At 36.2% G+C, this 13,128-nt stretch overlaps 1 protein-coding gene across 4 annotated transcripts in view; it reads left to right on the top strand.

The window, feature by feature from the left end:
* The window catches only part of KTN1 (kinectin 1), a 110,053-nt gene that overhangs the window by 38,308 nt on the left and 58,617 nt on the right, over positions 1-13,128 (top strand). For all 4 annotated transcript variants that reach the window (XM_070377789.1, XM_070377788.1, XM_070377787.1 and 1 more), the window contains exons 6-8: positions 6,259-6,375; positions 8,192-8,332; positions 12,993-13,099. In XM_070377789.1, the coding sequence (XP_070233890.1) occupies positions 6,259-6,375; positions 8,192-8,332; positions 12,993-13,099 (365 nt within the window). The remainder of the gene's footprint in view (positions 1-6,258; positions 6,376-8,191; positions 8,333-12,992; positions 13,100-13,128) is intronic.

Here is a 13,128-nt window from a genome sequence, read left to right as displayed (position 1 = left end):
ATGGCATATTGCAGAAGGTGACAAGTTTTTAAGTGTTACTTGTGTGAGATAAGATGACATGGTATCTGGTGTTCAATATTAGATAGTGGACTTAACCATTCTTAGGGCTTCCTTGGTGGGCCAGACGGTGCAGTCTGCCTGCAGCGTGAGAGACCAGGGTTTGATCCCCAGGTTGGAGAAGGAAATGGCAACCCACTCCAGTATTCTTGCCTGAAAAATCCCATGAATGAGAAACCTGGTGGGCTACAGTCCATGGGATTGGAAAGAGTCAACTGAGCAACTAAAACTTTTTTTTTTTAGCACACATACTCCTAACATGTTTCTGCTTTAAAACCTTTAATGGCTTCCATTTTTTCTTAAAGACCACCCTGGTTGAAACCATGACTTCTCTTTTGATTACTGTCAGTATTCTCCTAATTGATGTTTCTGTATTCCCTTGTAGCCTTCTAATCTATTTTTTCTACACAGTTCCAAGGTAACCTCTAAGGGTAAATCAGGTTATATTGTTCACTGCTTTAAAAACATTTTGGATATCTTTCTCTTTGCACTTAAAACATAATCTAGATTCCTTCAAAGGTCTATGTCTGTCTATCTCTGTAGCCTTATCTCATGATATTTTCCTCATCCTCTCATTAAAGCATACCAAATGTTCTCTTCCGTCTGGGTTGTCATAAAACCCCTAAGCCCTTACCCTCAAACTTCTTCCTTTGTTTAATTCCTCCTTCAGTTTTCCATTTAAATATCATTTCCTCATTTAAGGCTAATTTGAATTCCTAGTCTAAATTATTCTCCCTCATAGACTTTCTCCTAACATCTAAATTTTTTTGTCATAGCATTTGTGATGACATTATGTCTGTCCATATTTCCAAGTATCTGTTGACAATGTTTTACAAATCTGTGGCATTTTACAATGTAGTATGCTTATTAGTCTCCATGTGGTGCCAGCACTGGTTCAGAGTAAAGGATGTGTTCAGGGCTCCTCAGAATAAGTGTGATAACTGTTTGACTTTGTATCCAAAGTCAGATAATTCTCTTGCAAGGAACTTTCTTGCAAGTGTATATCTTAATATATCTTTAAAGAGTTCTTAGAGGTTTAAGAAAATCTCCTAGCAGGGAAGAACCTCCAGCTGAAGTTAGTTACTAACTGTTTGAAATTACTCCTTTTTAAAATCAATTGGTTCAGGTTTTTCTCTTTTGGCTAAGGCTGTGGTTGGTGGTTTATGGGTGCAAGAATAGTCATTTTATTGCTTGGGACAGCTTTGAACTCAAGAGATTAGTCAGACTCCCCTTGATAGCTGAGAAGGCAGGCTGAGAAGGAAGTTGGGAATTGTTAAAGATAATGTTTTGAAATAGAATGAACATTTTGAAACTTTACATTTTTTTCGTTTTTCTTGGAACCTTTGGCTTTCAATTAAATCTTGTTCTGGCTTTCTCAGGGAGTGGTTATATTCTTATCTTCAGGGACTCAGTGCCCTTGTAGATCCCCTGTATCAGGAAAAGACTAGGTGAGTTTAATTACTCTCTTTTCATGTCATAAAAATTGAGTCTTGGTCAGACCTTTTAGTAGATTTCAAGATCCTGGATATAGGTGAATATTCACATCTAATAAAGACCACCTCAGAGAAAGGGAGAAGATAAATGCAGGAATACAAGCATAGGTGTGGGATAGAGATAGAGGAGTTAGAGGACTTGCTGACTGATTAGATATGGTGCTAAAGAAGAGTCTAGAATGAATGTTTGTTTTTGTTCTGGAGTAACTGGGTAAATTGTGGTGAAAATGGTTATTCATGAATACATTGCAGAAGAAGAGAGAGCAGAGGGTTTTGAAAATTTTTAGGGAGTTTTAGGCATACTTTGGAACTTTTAAGTGGTTATAATCATTTCACAGTTGAATATATATTTCTATGGAGTTGAAAATAGCTTGCATTGGGAGTAGTTTCGAAAAGTAATCAACTGTCATCAGTACATACAGGGGATGTGTGTTAGCCCAGAGAGGATGTGTGGAGAGGTAAGAAAGCTCAGGAATGAACCTTGAGAAGCATCAATATTTAAAGGTCAAGGAAAGCCACCACAGAGGATACTGAGAGAGAAAACACCAGGAAACAGTGGAATCACAGATGCTTAGGAAGGGTAGAGAGTTCAGCAGTGGTGGTAAAAATCACCAGTGACATGCTTTAGAGCGATAAGGGAGAATAAGGATTGAAAAAATGGATTTGATATCCTTAGTAAAAGCACTTCCATTGTACTACTAGACTGTAAATAAGTCGTGGATGACTAAGGATGGTGACAGTATCCCCTTTGAATAAGCATAGATGGGAAGAGGAAAACAGAGTAGAAGCTAGAGGGGTTTTACAGAGTTGTAGAGGAGATGTTCTATGTATGTATGTACACATACATACCTATACTCTAAACATAAAGCAGAAGTGTCTTATAACTTAAACACAAATGCGTTTTGTGTTTAAAAACTTTGTGTTTAAGTTATAAGACACTTCTGCTTTATGTTTAGAGTATAGGTTAAGATCCTGGGCTATAGGGCCACATTTCTTAAGATTCACATCTATATGTTACTACTTTGAGCTTTGTGGCTTTAGATAAGTTACTTAACCTCAGTGCCTCACTTTCCTTGTTTTTAAAATGGGAATGATAATAAGGTTTTGAGAATTAAATGAGATATTCACAATAGATGCTTAAAGTTCTAGCATAAAGTAATTGCTCAAAAATGTTAATTGCATGTGATAAATAGTAAGAAAATAAGTAAAATGTATTTAAGTTTTAGTTGATTATTAATTTCCTCATGTTGGCCTTTAAATATATTTGCCTTCATTATGTGATTTCTTCCAATGCAAACTTATTAACTATTTGGCCCCATGTTGTACAATAAGAGGAAGTCTATTTAAAATTTTTCCTACTTTCTCTTTTCATTTCCTATCCACTTTTTAAAATTATAGCATTTGTTTATAAGATACTTATATATTTAATGTTTGTTTTGTGACTGTACCTTTTATGATTGTTTCAGTCTTAATTCTACAGCTTAATGGTGGGTTCAAAGCTTGATATCAGTTCTTTCGTCATAAACTTATTTATTTAATGTGGCTTTGCATTGACTCTTGTATAAATATTCCCTTGGACAAAGCATGTCTTTTCAATACGGAGATTCAGTGTCCCTTAAAAGAATTGAAATAGTGGAGGTGATGGAATTCCAGTCGAGCTATTTCAAATCCTGAAAGATGATGCTGTGAAAGTGCTGCACTCACTATGCCAGCAAATTTGGAAAACTTAAGGGCCACAGGAGGAAAAGAGACAAATTTATTCAATCCCAAAGAAAGGCAATGCCAAAGAATGCTCAAACTCTATTTCTGCTTTACAATTGCACTCATCTCACACGCTAGTAAAGTAATGCCTCAAATTTATTCTCCAAGCCAGGCTTCAAATAAAACGTGAACCCCTGTGAACTTCCTGATGTCCAAGCTGGTTTTAGAAAAGGCAGAGGAACCAGAGACCAAATTTCAGAAATCTAACATCCACTGGATCATGGAAAAGTTGTAGGAGAGTTCCAGAAAACATCTATTTAAAAGATGCTGCTTTATTGACTATTACTTTGCCAACAAATGACAAAGCCTTTGACTGTGAGAGTTGAGGATCACAAATAAACTGTGGTGGGAAATTCTGAAAGAGATGGGAATAACCAGTCCATTCTGAAGACCACCTGACCTGCCTCTTGGGAAATTTATATGCAGGTCAGGAAGCAACAGTTAGAACTGAACATGGAACAACAGACTGGTTCCAAATAGGAAAAGGAGTGAGCGTCAACTGGCTGTATATTGTCACCTTGCTTATTTAACTTAGCATGCAGAGTACATCATGAGAAATGCTGGGCTGGATGAAGCACAAGATGGCTGGCATCAAGACTGCCGGAGAAATATCAATAACCTCAGATATGCAGATGACACCACCCTTATGGCAGAAAGTGAAGAGGAACAAAAGCCTCATCCTGATGAAAGATGGAGAGGAAAGTGAAAAATCCTAAAAGATGATGCTGGAAAATTCTGCAGTCAACATAAAATTTGGAAAACTCAGCATTCAGGAAATCTAAGATCAAAAAAGGCATCTGGTCCCATCACTCACCTCATGGGAAAATAATTCTCAAAATTACATGAAAACAGTATAGAAAAGAAACAGTGTCAGACTTTATTTTTTGGGCTTCCAAAATCACGGCAGATGACTGTAACTGCAGCCAACTGAAATTAAAAGATGCTTATACCTTGACCTGCCTCTTGAGAAATCTGTATGACCAATATAGAACAGTTAGTGGAAATGGAACAATGGACTGGTTCAAAAGCAGAGATTATTACTTTATTGCCAACAAATGTCCGTGCTAGGCTGGATGAAGCAAGGCTGGAATGGTTTTTCCAGTGGTCATGTATGGATGTGAAAGAAGTTGGACTGTGAAAAAGAGGAGAATGCTGACTTAAAATCCAACATTCAAAAGACGATCATGGCATCCAGTCACATCACTTCATGGCAAATAGATGGGAAACAATGGAAATAATTGATGATTTGAACTGTGGTGTTGGAGAAGACTCTTGAGAAAAACTATGACTTAATCCCTTGGATTGCCTGGAGATCAAACCAGTCAATGTGAGAGTTGGACCATAAAAAGCTGAGCACCAAAGAATTGAAATGAAATCAGTCCTGAATTGCCTTGAAATTGAAGGACTGAAGGACTGATGCTGAAGCGGAAGCTCCGATACTTTGGCCACCTGTTGGGAAGAACTGACTCACTGGAAAAGACCCTGATTCTGGGAAAGATTGAGGGCAGGAGGAGAAGGGGGCGACCAAGGATGAGATGGTTGGATGGCATCACCGACTCCATGGACCTGAATTTGAGCTACCTTCAGGAGCTGGTGATGGACAGGGAAGCCTGGCATGCTGCAGTCCATGGGGTCGCAAAGAATTGGACACGACTGAGGGACTGAACTGGATCTTCTTCACCTGTTGTCTTTATTTTTCATATTTTGGTCATAAAAAAGATAAAGCTTTTGGTTTATTTCTTATTTTTGTTTACTTCTCTACATGGTGAACTCTCTTCTACTATGTTTTCAGCAACACATCTTTTTCTGTTTGCTGCTTCTAATTGGATTATATATCTCATATGGTTTTTTATTTCTACTTTGGGTTTTGCCAACTCATATTTCATCTCATTCTGTGGTCTTATTTTCTTCTGAATTATTTCTTGTGAGGTCTGTTCCTTCCTCTTGTTTTCAAAAATTGTTGGTATGTTAGACTTTAAAAAGTCATGGTGATCTTTTTTAATCACAGTTTTTGTCTGTTCTTGACCATATTTTTAGAGTTATTTTTCTGCACTTGGGATTTGGTTTTTCTTATTGCTTTTCTTGCTGTTTTCTCATATGTTACATAGACCCTGTTTTATTTCTTTTTCATTGATACTCCTTTTCCAATGAGAAGTGTTTCTCTTGCATCATCTCTGTGGCTAGAGGTTGATAATGAAGAGCCAAGGCCCACAGTTCTCCTTGGGCTATGAGTCTTTCCTTCTCAGATAAAAAACTTCATTCACTACAGCGTATCTCACTGTAGAGAATCTCTCGTAACTGCCTCACTGTTTAGCTGCCCTCTTTGAATTAGGTTTATCTGTCTAATATCTTCTATATTTCTACTTCTGCTTCTTGAGACCTCCTAGCAAGAAAATTCCTACCTTCTATCTTTGTTCTGGTGCCTAATACCAAATTGGGGATTGCTGGTTTTACCTTTCAGTGTAAGCTTGTTAACTTCAGAAATCTATGTAACCCATGGCACCTCTGTAGTCTTGGGTATATTCCGGCTGGGTTGCTGAGCATCTGCTTTGATCTCCACTACTTTTGGCAGTCTTTCTGATATTATGCTTTGACATTACAGTTGATTGTTTTATTGTAGTTCAGTTTGCATAGGTTTCATGTTCCTTTTTTTGATCTTTTAGGAGGGAGAGAGTAGTCTTGACTTTGTGTTTAAAAATGGAAGTCTATCATTCTTTGTAAAAATCTGTTTCTTGATTGATATGTGTCCTATTGTATACATCAGAACATGTAATGATATAGCGATTTTTCCGAATGATATTTCACTGACAGTGTTTGTCAGTCATTCTATTTTATATAGCGAACTCTGCCTTGGCCTAAGAACACTTCATATCAGATAGTTCATTTTCATAAAATTCATTAGCCATTGTTAATTATTAACAATTCTGTATTGATTTCTCAATTGTAGTACAATAAAGGAGAGTTGACTGCACTTGTTCATCAGCTTCAAGAAAAAGACAAGTTAGTGACTGCTCTGAAGGAAGATGCTGCCTCTATGAAGGATCGGTGTAAGCAGTTAACTCAGGTGAAGACATGCTTGTATTTAAGGGTTATACTTTCTGAATCAGAGGCAGTGAAGGATTTTAGAAATTGTTTATAATTCCTCATTTATCTGTGTAATAAATTTACACACAGTGAAAGTAATTTTCTTTTAGAATTTAAGTGGTGGAAATACCACTATTTAATGGTATTATATCCTATAGTCAAATTGTGAATTTAAAATAGCAGTACTTTTAGGTATACTAATTTCAGAATAATGGAACTATTTGGACACTGGGAGCATGTTTCAATTGGTTTTGACCTAGAATTATTCTATAGAAGCACAAAACTCAGTGTGATCTTGTTTAAATCCAATTTATTGGATAAATGTGAAACTCTAACATAGGTAGTTTTTAATCAGTGAAGTTCTTTAAACCCTTTTTACTCTGAGAAGTTTTAAAAAAAATCTTTTAAAAAAATAAAAAGTACAGACTTCCAGTTATAAAATATGTAAGTCCAGGGGAGGTAATATACAGCATGGTGACTATAGTTATTAATACTGAATTGTATATTTGAAAGTTGCTAGAAGAGTTATCATCACAAGAAAAAATTTGTAACTACGTGTGGTGATAATGTTAACTAGACTTATTGTGGTGATGATTTAGCAATACATACAAGTACTGAATCATTATATACTCGAAACTAATGATATTCTGTGTCAGTTACATTTTAAAAGATCATGTAGACTGAGAACGTAATTGAAATTCTATAGTAAATGTAGTCTCATTTTTCCTGAAGTGCTTTTTCTCCTTTTAGGTGTTAAATACAGTAGAGTAAATGAAGTTTATTTCACTGTCATTTATGTAGCTACTTGATTACATTATGAGAATGGCCTCATTTGAATATAGAATCTTTTCTGTGAATTTAAGGTGAATAAAAGTCAATGGAAAACAGATTAAGATTAATCAATTATGACTGCTAAAATAAGTATTTCTATAAGGTTAGAGACTATAATTTTCTGATTATTTTTAAAATTAGAAAAAGAATCTGTTTACTTTTGTGTAACTCATTGAGTTATATACTTAAGATGTGTTGTGTATGCTTTTCCTAAATGTATTATGCACATCAGTAAAACAATTTGCACATGTAAATAAACTCGTGCTAATGGGCAGCTCTTAGTTAAATGAATATCTTAAAGTTTATCAAGCCATTTCTTAGAACAGAGGAAATGGACTGATCATACCTGCAGGTAACTTTAAAGTTGCTTGGCTTTCTTGCATTTTAGTAATTAATATTTCTTCTAGGGGTTCATAATACTTGCAACACAAAACAAAATCACTCTTTTAATGTTTAACTTGGGAAGATAATAAAACTTTCTGAGTTTTACTTTCCCTGTTCTGCTATAAACATATCCTTATCTCTTCCTATAGGAAAGAGACTTTTCTCTTCTTGACGATTTTTTTTTTCCTGGAGGCCTTTTCTGTACTCCAGAAAAGAGCTGGTACCTGGAAATAATGAAGAATTAACTGGTTTGCTTTAAAAATGTTCTTTTTTATAATCAAGTTAGATGTAGGATTTAATCCCACATTCAGCTCTTTAACTGTTAGACCAAAAGTACATTTGAAATATGAGTAAACAGAGCAGCTAAGTGTTTTATGAAGGGAACTGGTATAAAGAGCAGGTAAGATGTAGAAGACAATTTTTTTTTAAACCTTTGACCTTGGTTTTTAAGCAAGTACTTATTTCAGAATTCATGATTGTTTTGCTGACATCTTTTTTTTACTGATGTTAAATATGTTTTCTTAGTAAAATCTTGTTCTTATTTTTTTAAGTAATTTTTTTTTCCTGATTTACTCTTCTAGGAAATGATGGCAGAAAAAGAAAGAAGCAGTGTGGTTATAGCAAGGATGAAAGATCGGATTGGAACGTTAGAAAAGGAACATAATGTGTTTCAAAACAAAATGCATGTCAGTTATCAAGAGACTCAGCAGATGCAGATGAAGGTATATTTTTGTTCTTTGAAAAGTTAAGTGAAAGTAAAGTTAGAATGTAATATTTTATTTCACATTTCTTTGAATACAAAATTAAATAGTTGTATTCATTTTATTAGCAAACTTAAGTGCCCTGTGCTGGCTTTGATATAAATGGTTAATTAAACTGGCTCCCTCTCCTTAAGTAAGCAACTTTTTTAGGTGGGTAGGCTGGAAGCTGACAAGTAAATACTCTGTTACAATAGAGGTAAGTAAGCATCTGGTGCTTTGAAACAATGGAGATGAGAGGTGGGGAACAGAAGGAGTGTTAGGGAAGACTTGTTAGCAATGATAAACAGACTTTGTTGATTCTTTGGAAACAATTAGGCATTGTTAGGAAAGAGTGAAGGAATGGGCACTCGGTATAAGGCTTATTACCCAGTGAAATTCCTTCCCATCCCGAGAGATTGGTGGTTCAGTAGGTCTCTTTTGGGGCCCAGGACTGAGCTTTTTAATGAGTGCACTCCAGGTATTTTTGATATAGGTTGTCTAGAGATAACAGCTTATGAGAAATATGGTGATGGTTGTGGTATTTGGCATTCAGGGCTGGAATGAAGAGATCTAGAGAAATAAATAAAGGTCTTGTATACCTGAAGACATGTCAACAGACATGAATTTGAGCAAACTCCAGGAGATAGTGAAGGACAGGGGAGCCTGGTGTGCTGCAGTCCACAGGTTCGCTAAGAGCTGGACAGGACTTAGCAACTGAACAACATACCTGAAGACTGGTGGGCCAGTGAAGGAGTTTAAGCAACCCAGCAATGTGTTTATAGTATTTTAAATTATTACTCAGACATAGTATGAGAGTGATAGCAATGTGAAGAGTGGAACAAGGGATAGTGGGAGGACTTTTGCCAGAATCCAAGTAAGAGAACAAAAACCTTAAGTCAAGACATTGATAATGAGGCCATTTATTTGATAAAAAAAAAGGTAGTAGATAGGGCTTGGTGATGCAGTGGAGAAGAGAGGGAAAATGATAATGGTTTTAGCTTAAGTGACCTTCAGTTTTGTGTTCTTATTTTTGCCTGTTTTCTTTCAACATTTTAAAGGGTTCAGTGCTTACTGTCTATTTTTACAGTGTTAATCCATTTTCATGATTTCCTTTAGGTTGTTTTCTTTCTTCTTGTTTCCTCACCCTCCCTTCCATTGAAATATCATCTTTATTATTGATAAAAAGACTATTGAAGAATATGGTTTGGCTTGCTTGTCAAGTGGGCTTATAATACTCCACTTAAGTGAACCTTGTGGATCAATGATTTCTTTTGAAATTGTTTCTATTGCCAGATGATGCTTCAGTTTGAAAGTGCTTGTTGTCACCTCAAAATTAACATGTGTGTAAAATTTAACTGTTGATTTTGGTCAAGTTGTTTTTATTTTCTAATGTTGTGAAGCATTATTATTATTCTGCTTGAATCCTTTGAATTCTCTCTCCTTCGCCCAATCTACAGTTTGTTTTAAAATCTTCAGTTCAGTTCAGTTCAGTCTCTCAGTCGTGTCTGAATCTTTACGACCCCATGAATCGCAGCACGCCAGGCCTCTCTGTCTGTCACCAACTCCCAGAGTTCACTCAGACTCACGTCCATCGAGTCAGTGATGCCATCCAGCCATCTCATCCTCTGTCGTCCCCTTCTCCTCCTGCCCCCAATGCCTCCCAGCATCAGAGTCTTTTCCAATGACTCAACCCTTCGCATGAGGTGGCCAAAGTACTGGAGCTTCAGCTTTAGCATCATTCCCTCCAAAGAAATCCCAGGGCTGATCTCCTTCAGAATAGACTGGTTGGATCTCCTTGCAGTCCAAGGGACTCTCAAGAGTCTTCTCCAACACCACAGTTCAAAAGCATCAATTATTTGGCGCTCAGCTTTCTTCACAGTCCAACTCTCACATCCATACATGACCACTGGAAAAACCATAGCCTTGACTAGACGGACCTTTGTTGGCAAAGTAACATCTCTGCTTTTGAATATGCTATCTATATTGGTCATAACTTTCCTTCCAAGGAGTAAGTGTCTTTTAATTTCATGGCTGCAGTCACCATCTGCAGTGATTTTGGAGCCCAAAAAAATAAAGTCTGACACTGTTTCCACTGTTTCCCCATCTGTTTCCCATGAAGTGATGGGACCAGATGCCTTGATTTTCGGTTTCTGAATGTTGAGCTTTAAGCCAACCTTTTCACTCTCGTCTTTCACTTTCATCAAGAGGCTTTTTAGTTCCTCTTCACTTTCTACCATAAGGTTGGTGTCATCTGCATATCTGAGGTTATTGATATTTCTCCCAGCAATCTTGATGCCAGCTTGTGCTTCATCCAGCCCAGCATTTCTCATGATGTACTCTGCATATAAGTTAAATAAGCAGGGTGACAATATACAGCCTTGACGTACTCTTTTTCCTATTTGGAACCAGTCTGTTGTTCCATGTCCAGTTCTAGCTGTTGCTTCCTGACCTCCATATAGGTTTCTCTAGAGGCAGGTCAGGTGGTCTGGTATTCCCATCTCTTTCAGAATTTTCCACAGTTTATTGTGATCCTCACAGTCAAAGGCTTTGTCATAGTCAATAAAGCAGAAATAGATGTTCTTCTGGAACTCTCTTGCTTTTTCCATGATCCAGCAGATGTTGGCAATTTGATCTCTGTTTCCTCTGCCTTTTCAAAAACAGCTCGAACATCTGGAAGTTCACGGTTCACGTATTGCTAAAGCCTGGCTTGGAGAATTTTGAGCATTCCTTTACTAGCGTGTGAGATGAGTGTGATTGTGCGGTAGTTTGAGCATTCTTTGGCATTGCCTTTCTTTGGGATTGGAATAAAAACTGACCTTTTCCAGTCCTGTGGCCACTGCTGAGTTTTCCAAATTTGCTGGCATAGTGAGTGCAGCACTTTCACAGCATCATCTTTCAGGATTTGAAGTAGCTCAACTCGAATTCCATCACCTCTACTAGCTTTGTTCGTAGTGATGCTTTCTAAGGCCCACTTGACTTCACATTCCAGGATGTCTGGCTCTAGGTGTGTGATCACACCATCGTGATTATCTGGGTCGTGAAGATCTTTTTTGTATAGTTCTTCTGTGTATTCTTGCCACCTCTTCTTAGTATCTTCTGCTTCTGTTAGGTCCATACCATTTCTATCCTTTATCGAGCCCATCTTTGCATGAAATGTTTCCTTGGTATCTCTAATTTTCTTGAAGAGATCTCTAGTCTTTCCCGTTCTGTTGTTTTTCTCTATTTCTTTGCATTGATCGCTTTATTTCTAGTTTTTCTTGCATTCAGTTTTTAGATACGACCTTAGTTTATTATTTCTTACTAGCATTATTACAACATTCTTTTTTATTTTTAGAGAAGGTAATTTATTTTTTACTTTTTAAGTTGATTGATTACTTTACAGTATTGGTTTGATTTCTGTCATACATCAACATGAATTGACCATAGATGTACATATGTCCCCTCCCTCTTGAGTCTTCCTCCCACCTCCCATCCATTCCCTCCCCTCTAGGCTGTTACAGAGCCCCAGTTAGAGCATTCTTAAGAGGTCTCTTTTCCAGTCTAATATATAATTAGCACAAGATTTTTATTTGTAAAATACTGCTTTGATCACGTTAGTAGTTTGCTGAAAAATGAACAGTTCTTTACTGTTATCAGAATTCCAGTAGTATTTTCTGTGGAAATGCTACTAATAATGAAAAGTGAATGAATCTCTTTTCAGGTTCTTAACCCATCCACTACTTTGATGCTTTAATTTGGCTCAATCCTCCATCTTCCCAGCCCCCAGCCTTTTGAAATATTCTTTTCCATTAACCAGATTATTAAAGAACTGATTTTTCCTGACCTCATGTAATCTTTCCCCCTCTTAATTGTGATTTACATTCATTTGAAAAGTAGTTGGAGAGTTGTGGCAATATCTTTTATTGAAGGTTAAGGGTTTTGAATTGATTATTTCTTTTTTTGAACTTGATTGCTTACAGAGGTCAAGATATGGTTTATATATGATAAGTTTTCTGAGAATTAGCAACATATACTTTTTTTTCCTCTTAATTGAATAGGTTTACTAAAAATTATTAAGAGTTTTTCAGATACTAAAGTGAGGATGTGAGAATATAAGTTTCAGTGTTTTTTGTCTTTTGATTCTATAATTCTGAAATAAAAAACTAGAAGCCAGATATTTTAGCAGGTAGACTTTTATATAGTGAATTTGCCATCTATTTGGATATGGCTCAATTTGTAACTTAATGTAAATGTTTCAAACATATGTTCAGTCTTTAAACTTTTGATTACTAAAACCTTTTATTAAAATATTGCTAACTTAATTGACATATTCTAGATCAGTACAGTTTCAGTTCTATATGAGTCTTGTGTAGAAAAGATTTCTAAAAATATCTTTCAGTTCTAAAACAGCATCTTAGGTATTTATTTTGCATATGATAGCAGCCAGCCTCTACTTGCTTTCTTGAATGCTGTGATAACTTATATTTACTTTGTATTTGTCACTATCAAAATGTATCCTTTAAATTTGCTTATATTTATTTGAGAAGAATATCTAGACTTTATGCTATTGATGCTTTTTTACTTTTCATCATGATAAATTTTCTTTGAGGTTAGCTCTGGCAGTTATTGTTTTCTAAATCTTACGTGTGTAAAATAATTTTAGTTCCAACAAGTTCGTGAGCAGATGGAGGCAGAGATAGCTCACTTGAAGCAGGAAAATGGCATACTGAGAGATGCTGTCAGCAACACTACAAACCAACTAGAAAGCAAGTATGTTCCCAAATGCTTTACTTTGAATA

Source organism: Bos mutus, chromosome 10 (assembly GCF_027580195.1).
Source record: "Bos mutus isolate GX-2022 chromosome 10, NWIPB_WYAK_1.1, whole genome shotgun sequence".
Taxonomy (NCBI): Eukaryota; Metazoa; Chordata; class Mammalia; order Artiodactyla; family Bovidae; genus Bos; species Bos mutus.
The sequence above is the reverse complement of the archived record's forward strand: the minus strand, read 5'-3'. Positions and strand labels throughout refer to the sequence as shown.